At 40.4% G+C, this 25,483-nt stretch overlaps 1 protein-coding gene across 11 annotated transcripts in view; it reads right to left on the reverse strand.

Annotated features, from left to right (window-relative positions):
• Positions 1-25,483, reverse strand: part of ESR1 (estrogen receptor 1) — a 390,082-nt gene that overhangs the window by 226,089 nt on the left and 138,510 nt on the right. For all 11 annotated transcript variants that reach the window (XM_044386430.3, XM_048226166.2, XM_048226168.2 and 8 more), the window contains one exon: positions 2,055-2,245. In XM_044386430.3, the coding sequence (XP_044242365.1) occupies positions 2,055-2,245 (191 nt within the window). The remainder of the gene's footprint in view (positions 1-2,054; positions 2,246-25,483) is intronic.

The raw sequence follows: 25,483 nt of genomic DNA on the forward strand, positions 1-25,483 counted from the left end.
TTTTTTTTTTTGGTCTAATGGCTTAACACTCAGAGACAATACTCAGTCTGATGTGAAGTTACATAGTACATTCTTCAATCCTGAACAAATAGGATGAAAATAATTTGTGAGAATATTGGTATTATTCCTTGAAGAAAGGTCCTTTCTATCTTTAATCTTAGTAATTTGACTTTTATAACTGAAAATATTTATTTTCTTATATTCATCTATTATTTTCCTTGTGTTTATCATATAATAGCACTTTATCTATCCTGACTTACTCTCTAATTGTATCACAAGAACAAGTACCTTTGCCTCCCCAATAAATTTCCCAAATAAATTCCAATTTTGTGGGATTACAGATTATATCTTACACATATTTTGATTTCTCTTAGAATATCTTGCATAGGTACCGAATAAGTTTTTAATAAACACGAATTGTCAAAACTTTAGTTTTAGAAACAATCTATTCCCTTATACATTAAATCAAGGGTCATCAAATTATGGCTCACAGGTCATTTCTGGTTAGTTTTCATCTGTTTTTGTATATAAAGTTTTATTGGCACACACCCACTTACTTTATATTGTCTATGGCTCCTTATAGGCCACAATGTCAGGGTTGCGTAGTTGCAACAAAGACTGCAAAGCCTAAAATAGTTATTACTGATCTTTTCCAAAAAAAAATGTTGCTGAGTGCTGCTCTCAATCATTTTTACAGATGAGAGAACTCAGTCTCAGATAAGTGACTTGTGCAAGTTTGTAGCTGAACCTGTTCACTAAATCTACCTCTGTCAGATGATTTGTCAACACCAGATTAAATGTTCAGTGAAAATAATGCTATTTTACAATACACAAAAGCAAATAAAAAGTAATACCACAAATGAAGATGGCTGTTGAAAGACCTTTCAGGGCTTATGCCAACTTAAACCAAATAGAAATATCATTTTTCTAAATTCAGACAGTTGCTTTAACACATATATGTGTATATATACACATCCATGTGTATATTTATTTATATCTCTATTTCTTTGTGTGTGTACATATATGTATATAAAGAAAAATTTACTATCAGAGAATATCATTAATTTTATTTAAAAATCCAACAGAAAGTGCAAATCTTACAGTAGATTTCTAAAAGATGTTGAAAGTAATAACTGTCAAAAACTGCTTTTAAAATGGACCAAGACAAATAAATAAATAAATAAATAAATAAATAAATAAATAAATAAAATGGACCAAGACGACGTAAATTCAGCTAACCTAAACTCCTGTCAGACTGCTATGGGATCTTTAGCATAGATATTTAAAGTAGTAGATATGACTGATGTTTCCCCCAGGGCATCCTCTAAAATGCAACAATACAGACATTCTTGGAGCAAATAAATTGGAGCTGGTAGAAGGGAGAAGCTGCACTTAGTAAGCCAATACAAAAGAGGATCAAGGCACACAGGTGAATGAAATGTTACAAGTAAATACTTACTAACCACTTATAATGATAACATGTCCCCTATTACAGGTCACCAGCTACTGTGTCTTCTTATTTTAGCAAAAAGTCATATCATCCACTGAGACAACAAAGAGATGGAAGAAGAGCAAGAGAAGAACAAGTCAAGTTAGAATTGGTGCAAAGAACTGATACTCTGAAGCAAAGATGAGAACAGAATACATATCGGGACACAGCCAAGGTGGAAAGGTAATATGTATAGACAACTCATATTACACTGTATCATATAAGCCTAGTTGCCTGCAATACATGAATATCCACCTGCCATCCCCTAATCAGGGCACAGACCTCTCAAGACCCAGCTGTTAAAGTCCCCTTCCTGTAGAGTTGCTCAAGACTGCCTGGATCTTGCCAACGGAGGAAGCAAAATTACTCAGCCACAACTGCCCTGGTCTTTGTCAACTCTTTCTCCTGAGAACTTTTTTTCCTCCATGTTCCTACCAGACATGCTAGTAGACCTACCAGGTATTACACTGCTTTCTTCTACAAAAGGCTGCTCATATGCTTTTCTTCTTCAGTTGTTTCCCCTCAGGATTAAAAATGGAATTAGTTGTTTTCAACACACTATTACCTTGAATACTTCTCTTGAAGAAAGCCTTACAGCCTTCACAGGACCAGACTCCATAATGGTAGCCTGAGGCATAGTCATTGCACACTGCACAGTAGCGGGTCTCCTTGGCAGATTCCATGGCCATGCTTCCTTTGTCACTGGTACTGGCCAATCTCTCTCTGCCACCCTGGCGCCGATTGTCTGAATTTGGCCTGGAAAAAAAAAAAATAGGAGAAAATAAAAACAGTGAATCTATTAACATTAGAAAAGCAAAACATGTAAGCTCTTCTAAAGAATAAGAGGCTTGGGGGATGCAGCAGATCCACTTTATTCTGACATTTTGAAATAATGAATCATAATGCAAGCTAATCTTTCATTACCTCTTGCCGGCTGTTATAGCAAAAGGTGTTTGCCTATTATATTAACCTTGAGGGGAAATTGTTTATTGCAAACTTGCTTAAGAAACGGACTGCCTACACCAGAATATATTATCTAGAAAATGACAAAATGAAATTAACTGGTTTTTAATAGATTATTCTTTTTTTTTTCAGGTATTCACAATTAATGCAGAACCATTAGAGACCAACGCTCATTCCAATTCTAGACACACTAAGGATCTTTAGGAAATAGAGACAAGGTATAAAGCAGTTGGGGAATTTGAAACTCAAATGAACTGACGAACAACACAGAACATGTATAGACAGATAACAATTCAAATTTTTACGTGATTGTTACCACGTAACCCTCGAGATCAGTTTTTATAACTTGACTATAACTTCAGGGTGCCATTCAATATACAATACTCCTCTGGAAGAGCATGTACAATAAGAGCAGAGAAACAGAGACAATTACTCCAACCTTTAGAAGTCCATACAGGAAGCATATCCCAGAACGAAACCTGAGAATTAACAGTAAGTTCTGGGAGAACCAAGGAAATGGAGAAGTAAAAAGTAGAAAGCTTTCAGAAGAAAGAGGGATTGACAGTGCCAAATGGAGCAGAGAAGTCCAATAAAGCAAGGACTGATGAAATGAAGTAGGATTTGACAAAGAGGACCCTTAGCAAGGAGTTTTGATAGAGGTGTACAAGCATAAGCCAAAAGCCGGTGGGTAGAAAAGAGAATGGAGTAAGATGAAATGAAATGAAAGTGAGTGAAGACCATTCCTTCGAGAACTGGAGAATGGGCAGAGAAAGAGATGGGGTGGTGTGGTCGCTAAAGAATATAAAGATTAAAAAAAAAAAGGACTTTCAGAATGGAAGCTAAGCCCCATCTAGACTGAAGGGAATGGACATTCGAGAGGGAAGAGTTGGGGGTACAGAGAAGGGCAGAACAGAAAAAGTCAAGGGAAGTATAGCAGTTGGGATTAAAGACACGGATAGAAGGAACAGCCTCAACAAAGATACCTTGAAGAAGACAGAGGGAAAAGAGCTAAGAAAAGGAACAGATGAGATGAAGTTTGCATCTCTCATTTAAACAGGTATCAGATCAGAACTCAGATCAATACAGGATTTGCTAGGCATGTGCAACTGAACAAAAGCAGTGGAAGAGTATTGAGGGTGTATGGTCGGAGCCCAGCACAGTGCCTCGTATGTAGCTGGCACTCAATAATATATTTAAATGAACTCATAGAATGTTCTAGAGTATATATGGAAAAAAAAAGAAAAGTTGAAAGATATTGGAAGGATAGATGGAGTGAAGGCTCCTATAAGATACCAAAAAAAGAAAAAAACAAAAAACCTGGGACACCTGGGTGGCTCAGGCTCTGACTTAGGCTCAGGTCATAATCTCAGGATCCTGGGATCCAGCCCCACTGTCAGGCTCCTCACTCAGCATGGAGTCTGCTTTTTCCTTTGTCCCTCCCCCTACTGATTCTCTCTCTCTCTCTCTCTCTCTCTCAAATAAATAAATAAAATCTTTAAAAAATAATAAAAAATAAATTTTGAAAAAAGCAACTGAGGATGAAATAAAATGAACTGAAGAAAGAGCTTCCAGGGTCTCTGATTAAAGAAACTCATGCTTCCTGCTTCTACTCCCCACCCAAATAACCAGACCACACTGACTCTTTCACTGGCCCTCCCTTTCACAAGCCCTGTCTTTCCTTTCAGCACAAATTTTATGACCCTTTCCTGCCCTGACTACTCATTGATATTGTCCACAATTTTGTGGCAGTGCTTCTCAAATAATACTTGCCATAATACTCACAAAATACTGGCTCCTTGCGTTGAGCGCATCTGACTTGGCCCATTTTTTCCAATCTAAATGACACAGCTCTTAGTTTGGAAGCCTCAGATGGAAATTCTTTATTTTATCTTTAGAGAGCACTGGCTTGCAGTTTTCAGTTCCAGGTCATATTCTTCTGCCTATCCTCTTCCATTTCACTACAATGCTGTTGAACTCCCCTCTCCCCAATCAACCTCAAATCTTTGTACTGTTCATTTACTAACATCTTATGCATGATTCAAGTCAGTAGGAAGCAGCTGTGAATATTTAACTATAGAAGCTTAGTGCCTTTCGCAGTGTGGTTAGCAAGCTGGACACTGACAGTTTCGAGGCCTTATAAATCTTAAGTACTGCAGCCTCAATACCCAGCTCAGGGCACAGCCCGCAGCAAACATTCTATACACGTTTGCTGAATGAAGGAAGGAAGGAGTGAATAATATATGCATGGACAAAAGTTCCAAAGTATCAAGCATCTTCCACCCATCCCTGCATAATAAAATACTGCAAATTTTAAAACTGTGGTAGGATAAATACATAAAATTTATCATCTTAGCAATTTTTTTAGTGTAGAGTTCAATAATGTTAAGTTATTCACATCAATGGTAACCAATCTCCAGAGCTTTTCCATCTCACAAAACTGAAACTTCACACCCATTAAATAACTCCCCATTTCCTCCTCCTCCCAGGCCATGCCAACCACCATCTACTTTCAATCTCTATGCATCTGACTACTCTAGATAATTCATATAAGTGGAATGATATACTAGTTGTCTTTTTGTAAATGGTTTATTTCACTTGGCATAATGTTCTCAATGTTCAGCCATGTTGTAGTATGTGTCAGAATTTCCTTTTCTTTTTAATATTCCATTATACATATATACCATATTCTGTTTATCCATTCACCCACCAATGGACAACGGACATTTGGGCTGCTTCCATATTTTGAATAATGCTATTAACACAGATGTTCAAATATCTCTGCAAATGCCTGCTTTCGATTCATTTGGATACACACTCAGAAGTGGGACTGCTGGATCATAGAGTAGTTCTATTTTTAATTTTATGAAGAACTGCTGTATTGTTTTTCATAGTGACTGCACTATTTTACATTCCCACCAACAATACACAAGGGTTCCAATTTCTCTGCATCCTTCCCAACATAACATTTTTCTTCTATTTTGTTTTGTTTGTTTTTTTAATAACAGCCATCCAAATGGGTTTGAGGCAATCACTGCATCTTAAGGTCACCTCTCTTACCAACCATTCCTAATCCCTACCCTGGTAATAACTTATTCCTGTTCGGAACTCAATAGCTGGTTTTTCTTTACTTCTACTACTTGCTACATTCTTACCCCTTCAGTTATATATTCCTGTGTCTTCACTGCTGCTAAGTTGCTCGTGTCTTATTCATCTTTGGAACCCCAATTGTTTACAGCATAGTGCCTCATCCAAAATAGAGACTCAAAAACTACTGATATCAAATGAATTAATCAATGACTGAATCAACGAAGTAATCATTGTTACAATATAAATGGAATATGCAAATACTGTTTTTAAAAGTACTGGTAAAAAGTTTAATAGCAAAAGCTCATTTTCCCCAGCTCTAGCACAGAGGTATGCTATCAACAAAATGCCTTCCATCTATACCTTATCTTTGAGATGTTCCTGAAATACTGAAAATGTACTACAGACATAGAGCATAAAACCAGGTTTCCAAAAAAGAAGAGAGGAAATTACACAGGCCATATTTCCTCTCCATAAAGGAACTTTTTTATCTAACTTGGAAAATCATAAATGTAACATTATCAGTTATCATTTTGGCCCAACCCTGCTCTATGAATGCTCCTAAACAGGGATGGCATGAAAAATATAATCCAGATCAACCTAAAAGGCAAATGAGGTCTTCTCATGGTCTGCAAAGCCCTGTGGCACCTTGAAATATGTTCAGGTTTTCTGGAATATCCATTAGGCCAAGATAATTTGGTACAACTGCCTCCAGACAGAGATCTGTGTCCCCAGTATGCAGACTAACTTGGCCTCATGATCTGTAGTGGAAAGGAACAGAGTGGGAGGTGTCTGTGCCTGGACTCAGACCAAGCCACAAGGGTAGGCCAGGCACCAACCTGTGGTTAGATCAGACCCCAGGGATGAGACTCATTAGAGGTCCCAGACTCATCTCTTCCAGCTTCCCTCTCCCTGGCCTTGCCCAACAGCATCTGTCAAAAACATGGCACTTTGGCTTCACACTTTTTTAGTAGGAAATGCTTATACCATGTTTAGGGCAATCTTTCTTCCTCTTGGTCAGCTTCAGAGGCCCTTTGGCTTCTCCTTACTTTCACAGAACCAAAATTAACTATTCTCATTCTCATGACCTGAACATCATCAGGTTCCCTTATCTCTTTATTCTAGGTGAAAATCTAACTAATTCTTTAGCCATTTGCTAAAACATCTCTCTCTTTATAAAATTCTTATCCCTTTCTCACTGAATTGTCACCAAACCTCTATAGTTTCTCGTCTTGGGCACATTCTCACAATACTCATATAAGAAGTTGACTAGTTTACCAAGTCAGATGTTCTTCAGCCTTACAGGTATGTTTAAAGATTCTCTAAAAAGAAGTAAGGTGGAAGCTTTAAGCGAAAAATGGAGGAATGTTTTGTCAGTGACTGAATACATTGCAGCTCTGAGGCACACAAGTGCTTAGGAACAGAGTGATGGCAGAGAAAAGAAGGGCAGAAGCATGAGAGATCAGGTAAGAGAAAACACTACTGCACCTATGGAAACTGGAAACTCAACTGACTAGATTAAGTTCCCTTTTCATTCCATCCCGTGGCTACTAAATATTTCCCAATGGGTGCCCCACTGATATTATATATTCAATATGATGAAGAGAGAAGTCTGAAGGCATTCGTATTGTGTCCAGAAAGTGGACTCTCTTAGACCAAGTCATAACAGGGCATAACAAAGTACATTTATGAAGAGGATTTTCATTAATCAAAGGAAGAGTTTGAAGCTCAACATAATAAAGTACTCTTGGTTTTCCAACCATAAACCATGGTACCAGCCAATCCAAAGGCATTATTCACCTGATGAGTCAAGAATTTTTAAACAAAATTTTAAAGCCTTGGTTTCTAGAAGAAACATTTTTGCAAAGCTAAATGAAAAGAACCAACAGATATCCACTCCCTAGAGATGTGGGGTAATTAAGTGCCAGTGGGATAACCTCATGAGACTGTAATCCCCAAATCAAATCCCCAAAGTTATGTGCACCCAAAATGCCTTACACTTTTTCTTGATGGCACTTACCACAATTTCCAGTCCTATACTGAGTGATTATTGACAAATATATGCTCCCCCTAATAAACAGTAAATTCTAGGGAGGCAGGGATCACATCTCATTTGCTCCCAATTTTAACTGACACACATTTAGGTCCTTGATAAACATTTGCTAAATGTACCTCTTCCATCTAATCCATCACCAAATTATATCAGTTATTTCTTCAAAACACTATGCCTACCTTCCTTTGCATTCCTTGTTTTTGTCATTCTTGCCTAAGACATGAATAACCCTACATCTGAATTCTAAAAGTAGTCTCGTGCCTCTCACAAATCCTCAAACACAGTCTGCGCACCACTGTCAAAAGAATGGTCATAAAGTACAACTTCCATCTTTCCATTAATTCTCATTACATATATCTGAGGGTCATTACCTTTTCTGGGGTGTCAGGGACCTGTTTGATAATATAGGAAAGACTCTGAAACTCTCTTTTCTAGAAAACACTTACAAATGAACTCTCAGACTTGTGCCTATAATTCTAGGGGACTGATAAACCAGGAAAATAAAATTTTTAAATCATTGATATAGAATTAAGCTCAAATTCTTGAATTCCCTGCTCCAACCAGTATTGGTCTCTCTATAGCTCCCTGAGCAAAATTTTATCAACTTCATCTCCGAGAAATTGCTCATACTACATTCTCTGCAGTCCCTGCTTCCCATCAGCCATCACATCTCATCTATCACAGAAAACTAAGCTTTAGTTCCCCATCTTCCGTAAGGCTTATCCTAAGTATTCCAACTCATACTGGTTCAACTTGGAATTCCTACGGCACTTCAAGTCTTTACCACTTCTCTCAACACCTAGTTACTCACTGGATTATAATCTCTCTGGTAACTACTCTACTCCTGTTTCTTTTGCAGTATTTTCTTCCTCTACCAGGCTCCTAAATGTCAGTGTTCCTCAGGGTTCTGCCCTCAGCCCTCTGTCATCCTTAGGTGACATTTTCTTTGTGGGAATCTTAGCCATGTGTGTGACCACACTCAAGGGCCATCCTATATCCCTCTCCCGGACTTCAGATGTAGATTCAAATTATCCACTTTGCAGCTCCTCTAGAATGACCCAAAGAATCCACAAACTTACTGTGCATAAAACTAAATTCAGTATCTTTCCCAAAAAGTCTGTTTCTATTCCTGAATTACCATTTTGGCCCTAGGGCCCTGGGATCCAACCAAGGCACTCAAGCATGCCCTTCCCTCTGCCTGGCCCCTGAATAACTCCTATTTACCCGGCAGTCACAACATGAACTTAATTTTCTCCAGGGAGCTTTGCTGACCTCCAGGAGCTAGATTACACACACCCTGGACTCTCCCTAGTGAAGTAGCTGTCTTTTCACTCCCTGCGATACTGTGATTTCTAATAAGAAATATGTATTTGGTCTTTGTCCCAGTTCTTGCACAGAGCTTCTAAAACCCTTGGAATTTCCTAAGGGATAGGAGAGCAACAAAGGTGTCTCTTATATGTTAATGAGATGACTTTGGACCCCACCTAACTAGGAGGGCTGGTTGCCAGGGAAACCATCTAAACTAGAGAGTTGGAACTTTCAGTCCCCTGCCATCCCACCTCCCACCTCCAGGGGAGAGGGGCTGGAGGCTGAATCAATCACCTCTGGCCAACAATTTAATCAATCGCACTTACAATGAAGCCTCCATAAAAGCCCAAAAGGACAGGGTTCAGAGAACTTCTGGGTTGGAACATGTGGAGTTGCTGGGAAAGTGGGTATCTGGGGAGGACATGGAAGCCTCACACCCCTTCCCCATGCTTTGCCCTAACCATCTCTTCCACCTGGCCATTCCTGACTTATATCCCTTTACAATAAACTGGTGATCTAGTAAGTAAGATGTTTCTCTGAGTTCCAAGAGCAACTCTAGCAATTTAATCGAACCCAACCAGGGGTTCATGGGAACCTCTGATTTATAGCTAGTTTATAGTTATAAGCAAAGGTAAAAACCTGGGCTTGTGATTGGCATCTGAAGTAGGGGTAGTCTTATAGGACTGAGCCCTTAACCTATAGGGTCTGATGCTAACTCCAGGTACACGGTGTCAGAACTGAGTTAACTGCTTGGTGGTATATTAAACACACACAGAGTCAGGGTCACACCCCCTGTTTAAAACCCTTGGCAGCTTCCTACCACATCAAGAATAAAATTCAAAAAACCCAGCATGATCAGTATCTTGCCTGTCACTCCAACAGGGACTCCTCACACTCCCTCCCTGATCACCAAGTTCCAAATGCTGAATCGCAGCTGTCCCACAAATGCCAAACACCTCCAGGTCTCGGAGCCCTTCTCACTGACTTGCTCCCAACTCCATGCAGGTCCTCATTTTATCAAGTGCCATTTCTGACCTTGCTAACCTAGTCTTTCTATGACTTCCACGCTCTTACACTAGTTTATTCCTTTATGGTACTTATCACTGACATCAAACCAAATTTTACATTATTATGTGTCTTCCCCCACTGAAATGTAAGCTTTCCCCAGCACCTCGAAGAGAGCCTACTATAGAAATGATGGTTGAATAAACCAGTCCATAAATAAATTTCGATGCTATGAACCAGCAATTGTTACGCTCTGTTTAATTATCTATCTTACCCCATGCACCATAACCTCCACCACGGCAGAGACCGTGGCCACCTTACTTATCATGGTCGGCCAGCTCATGTTTGGCGGCCAGACACACAGTAAAGTCATTAATAAATATTTGCCATTCGAACGAATTACGGACTTGGCGAAAACCATCCCAACTCCACGCCAGCACACTCCCATATCACAAACCCACCCTCCACACTACAGCAGGAGTGACGGCCCTACCCTGCAAAATGGACCCCTACTAGAAATCCTTCATGTCTCCTCCATGTCTATGGTAAGGCTTCTTAATCTTTTTTGGATGGTGGACGACAGGAAAATACCCTTATTTACAGAAACACAGATTTCCCTTATAAACTTAGGGTATTTACTGGCCTCTGAAGTCCATGAATGGTCTCCCCAAAAGACTTCAGACTAAGAACTCCCAGCCTACAGGAGAAATGCAGACTCCACAGCACAGCCACTGTGGCCTGGGGCCATTGTCCCAGTTCCAGCCTTATCCTTCCCTGTGACAGTTAGTTTTATGCGTTGCCCTTCCCCGACCAAGCTAGTCCATCTCTGGACCTTTGCCCACACGGCTTCCTAACTTGGCCAAAAGGCAAAATCTCCCGAGGGAAAATGTCCACTCAGATAGCAGCTGCTGAATTTCTCAATAGAATCAACATGCGCTCCTAGAATATCATATATATAACTATTCTGGAATGGTCATCATCATCATAATGTATTCACTGTGAATCTCCAGGAAAGAGATCCTATTACAGTCACCTTTGCTTTCCAATTTCCAACAAAGTACAGACAAATAGTATGCATTTGACAGTCATTTAGGGAATGAGTAAAATTATATGTCCCATACTGTGTGTCTTGCCTTCTCAACTAGGCTGTAAAATTTTCAAAAGTAGGTAAGCTATATCTAAAATATTTTTTTATTATCACCAAAACACCTGGTATGGTACTTTGCACAAAGAATGTATCTAATAAATACTTACTGAATAAGTTCATGAACAAAAAATTAAGAACAACTTTGCAAGAGGCATAGTTGAATCTGTTGCAATAATAGAATAATGTATCAAGATAATGAGAAACCAATTGTTGATGCCTATGTATCAATAGATATATCAACCTGATTGTGGGTTCTTGTGTATTTCTCTCTGCTTCAAATACAAATATGAACGTAAGTTATATTTGTTATTTAAGCATAAGTTAGTGGTGGTTTGTGCCTAGGACCAGAACTTACCTATGGGTATTTCCACTCTCTATGATAAAGTTTGTGTTTGAATTTTAATATGATCTCTATTTATTTTCCATGGCAGCAAATAGACATTCTTAAAAAAAAAATGTACAAGTTGATCTAAAATGGTAGAGTCTAGCAAGGATAAATCCTGAATCTCCTTTTTATAAAAGCTCAAGTTAACTGAGACTTGGGCCAGGTTTGAGTAACCCATCAAGCCATGTCACACGTATTTTCTGGGCAAATTCTTTAAGCAATTTTAAGTACTTTAAGCAAACTAAAAATTATTTTCTGGATGAGAAAAGTCAATCCAAAGACTCTAGCTCCTTTACAATGCTCATCTGAAAACTTCATCTACCTCTTGCCTCATATTATCCATTTAATGAGTGTAATTTTTGTTTGTATTGATTGTGTGTCTTCTAGTTAATAAACAGAGACAGATAATATTCTTCCCTAAGAGATGGAAAAGAAAACTCCTTCCAAAAAATGACTGGTGATACATACCCCTGAAAGCAGCTCCACCAAATGAGCTAGGGACAGTTTCAGCTGCCGGTTCAAGGTTCTGCCCAAAGTTCGAACCACACCCTGGATTTCTGGAAGACCAGCACGGCCCCGGGCCTAACAAGATAAGGGGAGCTGGGAGAACAGGCAAGCAAGGGTTTCACAGGACACTAATGGTTGTGGCAAGCACTACGTGTCATTGATCCACTTAACCCTCAAACTACCCCAAGCAGTATTATTATAACTGCAGTTGTTTTAGAAATGAGGTAACCAAGGTACAGGGGGGTAAGGGGCTCACCAAAGTCATACAATCAAGCAACAGTGGAGTCAGGGAATCAGGCGGTCTGATCCCAGAGCCCAGACACCCAACAGAGAACGGAATCCTTGCGAACTCCACCCAAAGGCAGCAAGCGCCAAAGGCAGAGTACGTCACATGCTCTGGGAACAAAATCCTTAGCTCAGCGATCATCCCTAATCTCATAAATAATAATCCCATTTGAAATTGCCCACAATTATTTATTACCCAGCCAATAATTGTGTTTTAAGGGAAAATGCTAATCCAATTTCTAGTGCAAAGGTTGAGTTCCACAGAAATAGAGTTTCATGGAGCTGACAACCATACAGGAGTATAGCTGGATGAAAGTTTGAATATTTCCTTAAGATGTGGTTACAGAAAATATCTATTTTAACTCATAAACAAATGAAAAGTGATGTGTTGTTAATGTTCGTATATAAGAGTTCTGAAATTCTTTCTGCACAAAGAACATTAGCATTCACCATTCAATACGTAAGGCTCTCTATAAAATGTCAAGAGGTTTCCCCACTCACTTAAGAAAAATATCTTCACCCCAAAATACAAGCAAGTGTTGATTTTCCACACTAATGGGAAACAAGAATAGCTGGCATAAAGTTCTGTTAAAACCCCTTTTAGTCAATATCTTTTTATCTGTTCTCAGTTACTAATGTGTAACCAAATGACCTGATTTGAGTTTCCTCGCCTCTCCTTTCTCTATTCACACCAACCTGTTGCAAAGTGCTAATGAACGGCGAGGGCCAGAAGCCCAAAATGAGAGGCAAGAAACAGGCCTATGGATGACACAAAAGAGGTAAGTCAAGAGAGGAGCTGTGGTTTGACACCACACCTTCCTAAAACAAGTCTGATTTCCAGCCTAATTTCCACACAAAATATGACATATATGAGGAAAATAATAATCTATTCATATGCAGAAATACTAAGAAAGTCATTCAGTCATTCAACAGCATTGCATAAGCATCTACTTAACTGCGGGCCAGGGAGTGTGACGAGGGCAAAGGACAACTGCAAAAAGAGGAGAGAAGAGGAGCAGTAAGAGAGGGGAACAGAAGGAAGAGAAGGATCACCTCTGCCCTCGGAAAGCAGACAACTCAAGGAGGAAGACGTGGGCCTCTGGGAAAAGGCCCTACAGGCACGGAACTCCAAATAACAGTCCTGCTCTATCACTGGCCTCTGGTCAGCTTTGGAGTGTGAGTCATAAATCATTCATTTTATGACCCTACCCAAGACATAGGAACAATATGTCGTCACATAAAAAGTCCGCACAAACATGTCCAGAATGGCAAATGGAAATTTTTACTTAGAAAAATTATTCTGGAATCTGTATGCCATTAAAGATCACACTGCAACAAACATAATAAACTTCGGGATAAAATAAGGGATTGTTGAAAAGAAAACTACAGGCCCAAAATGGCGTCACTTAGGGTTAGAGCCTCAGGTCAGTAAACCAGGGCAGGATCCCTAACCTAACTGCAGTTTTAACCTCCCCGGAAATGCAAGTCTTAAACTATCAATCAGGAATTTTCTGAGGAGCACCAGTTAGGTAATCTGTCACCTGCGCCTTCCCCATCCCCCAAAGGAAGATGAGATCATCTGCATAATAAGACCCCCTGGCATTCCCCCTAAGAGAAGATCTTGCCTGGAATTATCCTTTCTTTTCTTTTGCTTCTAACTCTCTTGCCCCACCCTCCTTCCTATAAAAACCTTCCATTCTGTGCAGCTCCTCAGAGCGCCCCTCTCCTTTCTATATGAGATACTCACTGACTCATGAATCGTTTCATGCAACCAATTACATCGTCAAACGGACTCAGTTGAATTTTTTTTAATAAGAGGCAGGGTACTGTGGTCGGAAAGTTCTAGACTGGGTCAGAACGCCTGGGTTCTAGACCAAAGGCTGCCAGTAACAGCTGCATTTGCTTGAGCAAGTCACCAGACCTCTCTGGTCTTGGCCATTTCTCTGTAAAAGAAGAAACTCCAACTATGTTGTCTCACTTCCTTCCCAGCTCTGTGATCGTAGGACCATGATTTTGTCCCATGCCTCTGACCAATAATACATCTGTGGCCGGCTAGAATTTCTTCATCTCATGAATGCATAGCCCATTTTTCAAAACTCTTTCCCAAGAATAATGAAATGTGTGCACACGTGCTGGCGGGAGGCGGTAGCACTGCATTTTCAGGCTGCTCGGCACTCCCTCCTGTGACCGTGACCGATTCAAGATGACAAACACCCAATCCACCACAGGGAGCTGCCGGTGAGGGCCATTGTGTTTCTAACTGCTAACATCACCTGCCCACAAAAGCTTCTCTCAAGGAGGCATGAGAAACAGGAGGGGAAAAACTGGACGGAAGGAAAACAAGAAATGGAGAGACAAAGTAACAGGGAAACGTACTTCTGTATATTTGACATTTTCTTAGTTCACTGAACTCTACCAGCAATAATTGAAGTGGAAACCTGAATAGACGAAAATACAGCTGAGGTATCAAAGACAAAGTAAGCAGAACTCATCTACTGTGTCTCTCTGCCCAGGCGAGCGCGCGCGGCTGGAAGAGTTCCAAAGCGAATGATTCTGGAGTAAGAGAAAATTTGGATATGGTTTAAAATGAACAGAGGTTCTTTTACAGAGAATGACTTCATCAAATTCTTAAACATAATCAGTGACCAGAATTGTAACACTTCTGAGTAGGGACCAATGGCTTTCTTGGATGTGGAAGTTAAAACTGAATCCTCCAGGTTACTCTTCTTTGATTTTCCAATCCCACCAACAGGAAGCAAGCTCAAAGAGCAGCCCATTCTTTTGTTGATTTCTAAGGAGACACAGTAGATCACTCTGTGATGTAGCCCTGACCACAGCTGCAGATGTTGTCAACCAAAGACACGAGGAACACGTGGGACATGTATAGAGCCACTCGCCCTATGGCTCTCATGGCCAAAGAAGATTGGGTTGCCGTGCGTGATATGCCTGGGGGGGGGCGGGCAGCAATTCGGTATGTTTCAGGAAGTTTTGCAGTTCTGCTGTGCTATTATTATTATCTCTTCTCTTTGACTAAGGTTAACATATGCAAAGTGCTCTCTGGAATCCCCCTGGGTCCCCCCTCCCCCAAGCATCTTTGCCACAAGCATTTTCACCACAGAACAAATCGCCCATGAGGCAATTTTGTTGTAAAAGATAAAATCACAAAAATCAGAAGAACAACATTCATTAAAAAGGACATAATGAAACATGAAAAACGAGTAGCAAAATTAAAAAGACTTTATTGCAAATTCAAAATATGTGATTAGGCTCAAAATGTATAGTGGAGATTTATGCCAACGCTGTGCAAATAACTGATTTTATTTTGTGGATTGCACCTAGGCACTTGTCTTCAAAGTCATTTAAAGAGGTGGTTTTTTTTTTCTTTTTTGCTTGTTGATTCGCCTCCTCATTGCACTTTTTCTTTTTTTGCTAAAATTTCCCCCTTCCTTAAAAGAGGCATCAGTTTCCCAATACAAGGATGCATATTTGTAAAGGAGCTTTGTTATTGCATTGTGAAAGGCTACCTGCTATTTTGTTCTTGACATGTCACATGTTCATTGATAAGATATTCCAAAATTCTATGGGAAATGTGTCCTCAAAACTCTGTGCTACTATATAGACTATTACGAAGGGTAAGATTTATACAATAAAAAATGGGAGCACTGGGGCACCTGGGTGGCTCAGCTGGTTAAGCATCTGCCTTGGGCTCAGGTCATGATCCCAGGGACCTGGGATTGAAACCCCCATTGGGCTCCTCCTTCTCCCTCTCCTTCTGCCTCTCCACCCCCCTCTTCTCTCTCTCTCTCAAATAAATAAGTAAAATCTTTAAACAAAAATGGGAGCACTGTGTCACTAAAGAAAAGGAAACAAAGCTGCCAACCACTTTGATAAAACCAAACTGTCAAACCAAACTGTCAATCCATTTTTTTTATCTTTTATGGCAAAACTGCTTTACAACCAATTATGCACTAAAAATGTTTGCAGCAAAAATGCTGGCAGCAAAGATGCTTACAGTCGAAGTATGCAGAACCCTCCGGAACACCTCAACCTCTTTCTCCTGACTCATCTCCTGCCGCTCCTTTGCCCACCTTCCAGCAATCAATTATGTGCCAATTACTTCCCAACCTGCCATACCTTTGCTCACCTTATGTCTTTGCTCATATCGTTTCCTGCCAAGAATACCCTTGCCTAGCCCTGTGAGCCTAGAGAAATCCTAACAGCATTCAGACGCAGCTTCTCCACTGTTCCACCTCTATACAATGTGCCCACGTCTTCTCAACCCTCTTCACACTGATTGCAATAAATGGTTACACAGGCTGTCTGCCTGTTAAACTGTGGAATCCTTGTGAGCAACATCTAATATATAGGAGGCAGCCAAAAAATCTTTTTCATGTATTTAAATTGAATTCAGGGGCACCTGGGTGGCTCAGTCGGTTAAGCATCTGCCTTTGGCTTGGGTCGTAACCCTGGGGTCCTGGAGTCTTGGGATCATGCCCCAAGTGGGGCTCCCTGCTCAGCGGGGATCCTGCTTCTCCTTCCCCCTCTCCCTCTGCCACACCCCCTGCTTATGAGCGTGTGCGCTGTCAAACAGAAATAAAATCTTTAAAAAATAAAATAAATAAATTGAATTCAATTAAGTGAATTATATGGATCTAGTTTCATGATATCCTTAAAATAACTAGAAATACCTTAAGAGGTTAGTAAATCGGCCCTGTTTGAATTGCCTGAACAAACTTCTCATAGACAAGAAGAGATAAGACAGCAAAAGAAATTTCAAGTTTGGATAAGTCACTTCCAGTTTGCCGGAATTTTCTAAACTGCTATCTAAGGGATTTTAGAATAAGTAACTCAACATGTAAGTCACTCCGTGCCACTTTTCCCCTTTGAGAATAGGAATAACAATATTTTCTGCAGCTGAAGAATTGATGACACTAATGTTTATGAAAAAAATAAATATATGAAAATCCTGAATCCAGATGCTGATGTGAATCTTTAAAGCCTATTTTGAAATACATATACAGTAGTCCTCCAATAAATGTATGACAGTGAAGAGGATTTTAATTACTATGCAACCCTTTTTTTTTTAACTACGCAATCCTTGACTCCTCTTTCACACGATACATGAAAACTATCAGAAAATCCCATCTGCTCCACCCTCAAAGTACCTAGCAATTCAAATTCTTGACGTTTAAAGAAATAATGTTAATTTTAAAAAAGTAATTGGTGTGATTATGTTTTTGTTTAAAGTCATCATCCTTTAGAAATGCATACAGAAATATTTACAAGTAAAATATAATTGAAAAAGCTGTACTGAACACATGAAGAGTCATTATATTATTCCACTTCGGTAAAAAGGTTTGCAAACTTTCACAATAAAAACTCAGATGGTGTTCCTCTTTCCAAACCTATACTGGATCTCCAGCTCATTCAGAGTAAAAGCCAGAGTCCTGACAATGGCCTAAAGAGGCCTTACACACTCCAACCCTCGGCCTCCTCCCGTATTGACCTCCAACCTCTTAACTCCAGTCATCCTGGCCTCTCTGTTTAATATACACCAGGTATGCTCCTGCCTCAGGGCCTTTTCACTGCTGTGACCTCGGGCTGAAATGCTTTTCACTGGGATATCCTCACGGTACCATTCCCTTCCCTATTTCAAAAATTGCTTAAATGTCACCTTCACAATGGAACCTTTGCTGACTTCTCTGATTTGTTCACTCATCTACTCTCTGTACCTACAACAGTGCCTGACATACAGTAGATGGTCAATAAATATTTGTTGAATGAACCAACGAACGAACGAATGAATGAGTCAACTGGGTCAGCCATGCCGTGAAGCTAGGTGGAGGTCTCACATCATCACAGTGAGGTGAGAGCATGTCAGCAGGCTGCACTGATCACTTCTAACCAAACGATCGGCGATTTCAATGGTCCAATGCGGTGCCCAGGAACTCAGCAGAGTATACACAGCAAAGTTTTCTAGAGCCTGAGAATGAAGTGGCCAAAACATGCAGCAGACCCCTGAGCTGAACCCGAACTCCACCAAGCAGCTGGCCACCGCCATCAGCTACCTGGTCAGCGTGATATACAGCTGGGCCTGCAGCCATCCTGCGCCCTCCAGAACATCAAGACGCTCTTGACCAAAACCAGGGATTACAGACAGGTCCGCAAAGGCCTGCCTGTCGCCTCACCGCCACGGCGGCCCACATGCGACAATGGAAGCACTGACCTCCCCCACACGCAGCTGAGAAAGTCAGGCCTGGGGTTCTGGGGTCACAGCAACTCTCTAGAATGGATATGCTCAAAAAGTCTGCCCAAGATGGAGCAGAACTTGTTTTTAAAGGGCTGGGTTCATTCATAGAGAATGAATGTACATGAGAAGTATATTATTTGAGAGAAATTTTCAGGTGATTTTTTTAAATGATCTGATCTTGGAAATGGAATGAATAAATGCTGTGAAATGGGGAGGGGGCAAGGGCTACTCTGTCACTCCTTGGAAACATCGAGGTCTCAGGGCTCCCCGCACAGGCTGGCATGCTCTGCGTCTATAGCCTCCTCTCACTTCTGGACAGCAGCCTCCAGCGCTTCCTCCCGTTTCTAGACAGTATCTTCTGGTGGTTTTGTCTAGACAGCAAAATCAGAAGCAACCTGAAATCTCTGGGAATAAGGACTCGGATTTCCAGTCTCTCCCCCACTTCCTCCACCCTCATATAAGACCTGGCTTGGGCCAGAGGAGAATCAACATTATGTATCTTTATGACCCTCATAAGTGGTATTTACAACTTTTTATATTTAGCTCTGAGATACTTTTCCTGATTCTTCTGCTACAGTTCTGCTAGGTATAAGCATGCTATGAAGCCAAAAGCAAAAAAATCGAACAGACCAACCTTTGAATTGCTACCTTTCCATCCCCGGTTCTCTGCTCAAGCCTGGCCCACATCCAGTTGGGACAAAATCACTCAGCTGTTAGCCAGTGGCCTCGGCTGCCACCAGCTAAAGCAACAAGTTTCTTAAGCAGCTGAGAACCCTGGAGAAAAACCCATCCAGCCCTGCTCTAACTCTACCTCCCAGCTACATCTTGGAGTATGACTCTGGGAGTTCTTCAAAGTCCCTGGGTTAGGAGGGAGTAAAAGGAAATATTTCCAAGGACTTGGAAATTCTCACTCACTCTCCATTCCCTGTGGTCTCACTCATAAGACTTCAGAGACTTTCCCCCCAGAACATCACACACATACGGTCACCTGACCTATATGCTGAAGATTATTGGAGCATTTCCTTAGCCCACTGACTCCAGCGCATCTCCTTTTTCACCCCATAGCCTTGATTTTTTTTTCTTTTTGCAATCCCCCTTGAATCCATGCATTGGAGATCCCCCATGCCACATACCATCCCCACAAGCTCCCACGTAGCTTGCAGGTCTTCCAAGCCACCATGACCAAGCTCAAGTTCTCTGCTATGGACTCAGCCACCCCAACGTGCTGCAAACCAAAGAGGTGGAGAAGAGGAAATGCAGATCTAGATAGGAGTCCTGCTTTTTCTTCTAAATCTTTCACACTCTAGAAAGTATTTCAGAGAATTATTTTTCCAAACTATTTTCTGAAATCTAATAATGCTACAAAAATACAAGGGAATTTGCTCCAAGACAACCAAGTGTTGTTTCTATAGCACACACTATATTACTCAACAAAAGTTACCTAACTAGTAGCTCTTTTAACCAGATCCTACTTCTGCATTTTCTCCTTGTGCAGAACTGTAATTGTGTAATACTACATTGTAATATCTGCTCTTGTCTTTTGTTTATCTTTCCAGGTAACAGAATGAACAGATATGTCATTCCGTGTTTACTCTAAACCTACGTCCTTAATTACAATTAATGACAACGACAAAACAAGCACATGAGTTCTATACTGGCCTGTCCCCCTTTCCTGATAGGAAAAGACAGGCAGGTATCCATGTACTTGCTAAAAGGGAGAGCCATAAAAAAATAACCTTCAGGCTTCAAAAATGAAACGCAGTAAACAGGGAGGCAACATGGCTAGTCCTGCCAGATTTAACCAATAAAAATGCAAGATGCCCAGTTAAATTGAATTTCAGATAAACAACAAAGAATTTTTTAGTGCAATATTGCACAGGACATAGTTATGCTCAAAATTTTTTGTTATTTATCTGAAACTGAAAGTTACCTGGGTATCCTATATTTCGTTTGGCAATCCCAAATATGATGCTTTTAAGCGAAGACAAGAGATACACAAATCCAGCAGAAATTACAGAATTGAGTTCAGGACAGTGGAGATCATTAATCATAACGGGCTTCACCATGCTTTTCTCATCAAGAGACAAAAGTCTGTTTTGGATAAAATTAGGCAATTTGTAGGTGCATTATGTCTTGGGCCAGTGGGATATCACATTAAATTAATGTTCACCCATTTACTAAAATTACCTAGGAGGTTAGAAGACTAATGTACCTTCTGACTCACACAGCTTAATCATTCACAGTTAAGTACTATCTAGCAAAGCCCCGTGAGGCATGTGGCTTTAATTGATCTTTCTCACTTTCTGTCCCCCTGCTGCCACTCTCTTTCCTGTAGATCCGATTAGAAAGTTTGGGCCTAGACTCTGAGAAGATTAAAATGATCATCTTCCAAGGAGAAATACTGACTTAGAAGAAGTCACCACTGAGCTAATCACCCTTTCTGGGTACAGCATCGTTTGTCCACCAAGGAGCCAATAAAGCACAGAACGCAGGGCAAACGCCTCTCAAAAATAGCACTGAGGGAGTTTTGTCTTCAACTTCCTAGTGGAAATCATTTTGCTGAGGGCATATTGAGAGCACTTTCACAACCAGAAGTAAATACATTTTGGTCTACGGTTCCTCACAAAACAGAAAAGAAGTAAGAAGGGCAACCTCAAGAAATCTATAGTAGCTTTTACCACCTCGAATTATTTTCCTTGCGTACATATAAACGCCATAAAATGTGAAGAAAAGCAGATTCAATTCCTACATGACTCTCTTCACAGTTGTGAATTACAAGATTAATACCTCCTTTTTATATATTTTCACTGGCAACTCGAACAGCTAAAGAGCTGTTAAAATTCATTAACAGTTCCATAACATTGAAAAAATTAAAAGTGAAAAAAAATTGTAGGCTTGTGTAATTATAAATCCTATCCGGATCAATATAAATTTCTACAGAATAAATGGTGTCAAATGATCTTGGGTTAGTAGAGTTATAACCCATCAGCCACGCATGCCCTCCTGTAACACATTTATCAGGAACATGAATTATACTTAGCACATATGGTTCCACCAATTGCCATTCTTATTAAACTTACATTTCATTTCCTGCAACAATATTAAACTACAAGGGGAAAAACTTAATAGTAAACAGTATATAACCAACATTGGGTTTACTAATTAGCTTCAAAGAAGACACATGTTTTTCAACACTGGGACCGTGTTACAAAAAAAAAAAAAAAAGAAAGAAAAGAAAAGAAAAAATCCTATGGTAACCTGGCTGCTGGGTCAAGCACAAATTGAATTATTTTTTTTTTAATTTTGCCAATACTAAGGTGAAATATCTATTATGAAATAAATCAAGTTCCATTTTCACATTGGTAATTGTGAAACAAAAATAGCACCCAACCGTCTTAGACATCTGAAAAGAGCCAGTGTAAGTCTCCAGAGAAACCTAGTAATTCGTAACCTTTAAGCCCTGGAAACAAAAAAAAAAAAGAAAAACAAGAAAAGAAATCTTCAATCGCAAAGTAAATAAGATATAGTTATTAGAAATGATCAAAATGTAAGTACAGGAAGTAAGTTTCCACTAGAGCTTTAAAACTTAAGTGGCAAAACAAGGTTACAAATTCTCACTCGGACCATATACCAGTTAAACAGATGGCCTGTCCAGACAGGCGGGACTGGTACCCTCACTTCCGCCATCATTACTGTTCCGCAATGTCAGCATCAGGCATTCCTTCATTCCACTCGGCTTGGGCTTCCACTCTCCATGCTAGCACCATGACAGTGAGGACAGCATGGCCTCTATGTCCTCAGTGAACAGAGGCTGGTCATACCTCCACATGTTAAGGATGAAGTAACAGGCTGGAGGCGACATGGATTCTTGTCCTGCACTGCCCGCACTAGCTGAGATATATTGGGGAAGCCACTTCACCTCTCTAGATTTTAATCACTTTGCTTGGAAAATAAAGAGGTAGGAATACATCATGTTTATGGCCCCTCCTAGGTTTAAAATACGGATTTCATGATTTTTTTTTCTGTGTAAAGAGAGGGTTGGACCAAATGAACACTATAATTCTGTCCAGATTTGAAATTATTGGGTAGGTTTCACATACAGAGAAAAGCATGAGGTTGCTATCGGGAATTCTTTGTAGGATTTTTGTTCAATGGCTCCTTCTGATATTAGGAAGGAAAACCATCCCCCTACTTAATGGAAAAAAAAAATGTTGAAACATGCTTTTAGCAAGCATCACAAAAATAGCCATTTCCCATAAAACTAAAAGCAGCAGCCTGGAGACATAATCTAAGATTAAAGCATTGTCACAACTAACTATAAAGACATTACAAGGAATTAACAAACCAACTGCCAAGTAAATCCATCGCTGATAGAAGACACACAGTCAATTTTTCTGCATACTATTGTGGGTAAAGCTTGAGCTCCAGAGTCCAATTTGTGGACTTGGAATCCCAAATCCTCCATTACTGAATTATTACTGGCTGTGTGATGGTGGGCAAGTCACCTGCCCTCTCTCACTCTTAGTTTCTTTGTCCAAAAGATTAGAGTAATATCAGTACTAGCCTCTTATGGTTGGTGTAAGGATGCAACGACATCTTCCACTTAAGGCTTTCAGCAAGGTCTCTGATGCACCATGCTCAAAAAGCACTAGCAATTGGTATTATTAAAGTTATTTCTCTGATTCTTAACAACTTTCCCTCATTTGGTTAATTCAACAATCTGGCTCTATAAGTCATCGAGGAGTTATTCTGTGGAAAGAACTGGCCTGTTAATGTAGAGAGTACCAGGGAACAAGACCCAGCATCACTTCACACACAGCCTCCCCTGCCCTTCTTTCGTGGCTAAATCTTCTTTCCATCAAACTCTTCGGACCTCTGCATTCATAGATGGGGCTCTCCATCAGGTTAAGTGCCCCTCCACTGCTTTCCTAGTAGTCTCCTATCTATGACAATTCTTATTCCACTATTTTTTAATTGTCTCTGCATGTACCATCTTCCTCATTAGTCTATCAGCAACTTGACCACAGATAAGGTGTCCGATTTCTACAGCTACCACAGAAGTCAGTACATAATCAACATTTAATAAAATTTGCTGAGCGAGTGAATATATCCATTAATAAATAATCCTATTAAATTACTCTAACCTATAAAATTAATAAAATTCATAGACAAGTTTATCTGCAACCTAATGAAAGGCATTCTATGGTGATTTCCATAATGGAAGGACCTAGAACAGGTGCCATGTGTACTCCAGGAACATTTGAGAGAATGCCAGGTGGAAAGCCCAATTGTAGAGGTTGACATTTGAGCTGCACCCTGACTTCTGGTCTAACAGAGGTGGGACAAGAAGAAAGAAAAGTTCACATTAGAGATGGAAATGAGTGTGAAGAAGTGGGCAAGTGCCATTTAAATACGGTTTTGAACAGGAGCTTCATGGATGAGAGGAGAGGATTAGTCTGAATCAAATTACAAGGGCTTTGAATATGCCACCGTATGGAATATGCATGTGTTCTGTGACTAGTGAGAAACGTCTGAAGGGTTTTAAGCAGCAGAAAGATCAAATTAAGTATATACTTTGGGTAGCAAATTGAAAAATCAGAGTTTGAAAGCCTGAAAGCTGAAAAGCCAGTCGGGAACTTACTGCAGCAACAATAGAGAGCTGGCCATTTGTGGAGAACAGAGATAATGACGTGAGAGACATTTGAGAAGAAAATTCTTGTCTGTGTGTTTTAAGATGTTATAAATGACTGATACTGCATTTCTGGGAACAATAGCTATTCAGTATAAAAACACTAGAAACTGCGAACACTTCTCCAAGTTACCTGATAACTTTGCCGCCATTTCTCAACATCAAACACAGACTTCTTAGAACAGAGTTGGACTTGTTATAGTAAAGCAACTTGGCGGGGGGGGGGGGGGGGTGCACCTGGCTGGCTCAGTTGGTAGAGCACGCAACTCTTAATCTCCGGGTTCTGAGTTCTAGCCCCACGTTGGGTATAGAGATTACTTAAAAATAAAATCATTTTTTAAAAAAGGAAAGAAAAGAAAAGCAACTTTGGTTTCATGCGTCACAACTGCTGAGCACCAGAAACAAAGAACAAAGAACCAGGAAGCCCAGCACCATTGGGGTGATAGTCCCTCACCGTGTGGGACCTAGAACTTACACTGCAAGTCGTGTGGGCAGTCGAGGAGACCCAGGGTCACTTCTGAGCCAAGGAGTTGCATTTACACGTGTTCTGAGATTTCAAGGATGTGCTTTCAGACTCTGGGCCGTCTCGTGAGGAAATAAGCAGCCCCGAGAACTGAACAATGTGGAAAAGCCTCACCAAACTGCACCCTGGGCATTCATGCCCTTTTCCCTTACGAGAAAGGAGCCTTCTAAAATGCAAAATGTGCGGGAGGGGAAGCCTGGGGGGCAGAAAGCATTCAAAATAGCACACATTCTATGTGCTGAAAAAATTCTGTAAATACTTTATAACAGAAGAACGGTTCACAAGGAGAGCTTTAACTTTGTCCTCCACATCAAAGACTTCAGGGCACTTTCCAAACACGCAACTGGAAATTGAATGCAATCAATTAACTGTACCAATATTTAGGGGTTTAAAGTTGTATAAACAATGCTAGAGTCTGGTGTGTGGCAACTATCAGAAGAGTTAAAGGAAAGAGAACCCTGGGGCGGGGCGGGGCCGGTGGTTAAAGGCTTCAATCACCATCGCTTATCTAAACCCTCAACAAAAATCTACGTCATGCGGGCTAACCCGCACAGGTGTGTCTGTGCCCTAATATTCTTCTTCAATTTGTCTGCTTTGCACTAGTCAACATCCAAGCACCTGCCTACTTCGAATCTTATTTTGGAAAGATGAGGAGGAGAAATTAATGTTACTGTCGTCCTTCTTCTCAGCGCTCCTTCTACCCTCTGCTTCTGAGACCCCTGTGGGCCCGATGAACTAAAGATCCGGAAGCGCGGCGGACCTGGGTTTAAACAGTCCTCCTCTGCTGTGATTTGA

The sequence above is a fragment of the Ursus arctos genome, unplaced genomic scaffold (assembly GCF_023065955.2).
Source record: "Ursus arctos isolate Adak ecotype North America unplaced genomic scaffold, UrsArc2.0 scaffold_13, whole genome shotgun sequence".
NCBI lineage: Eukaryota > Metazoa > Chordata > Mammalia > Carnivora > Ursidae > Ursus > Ursus arctos.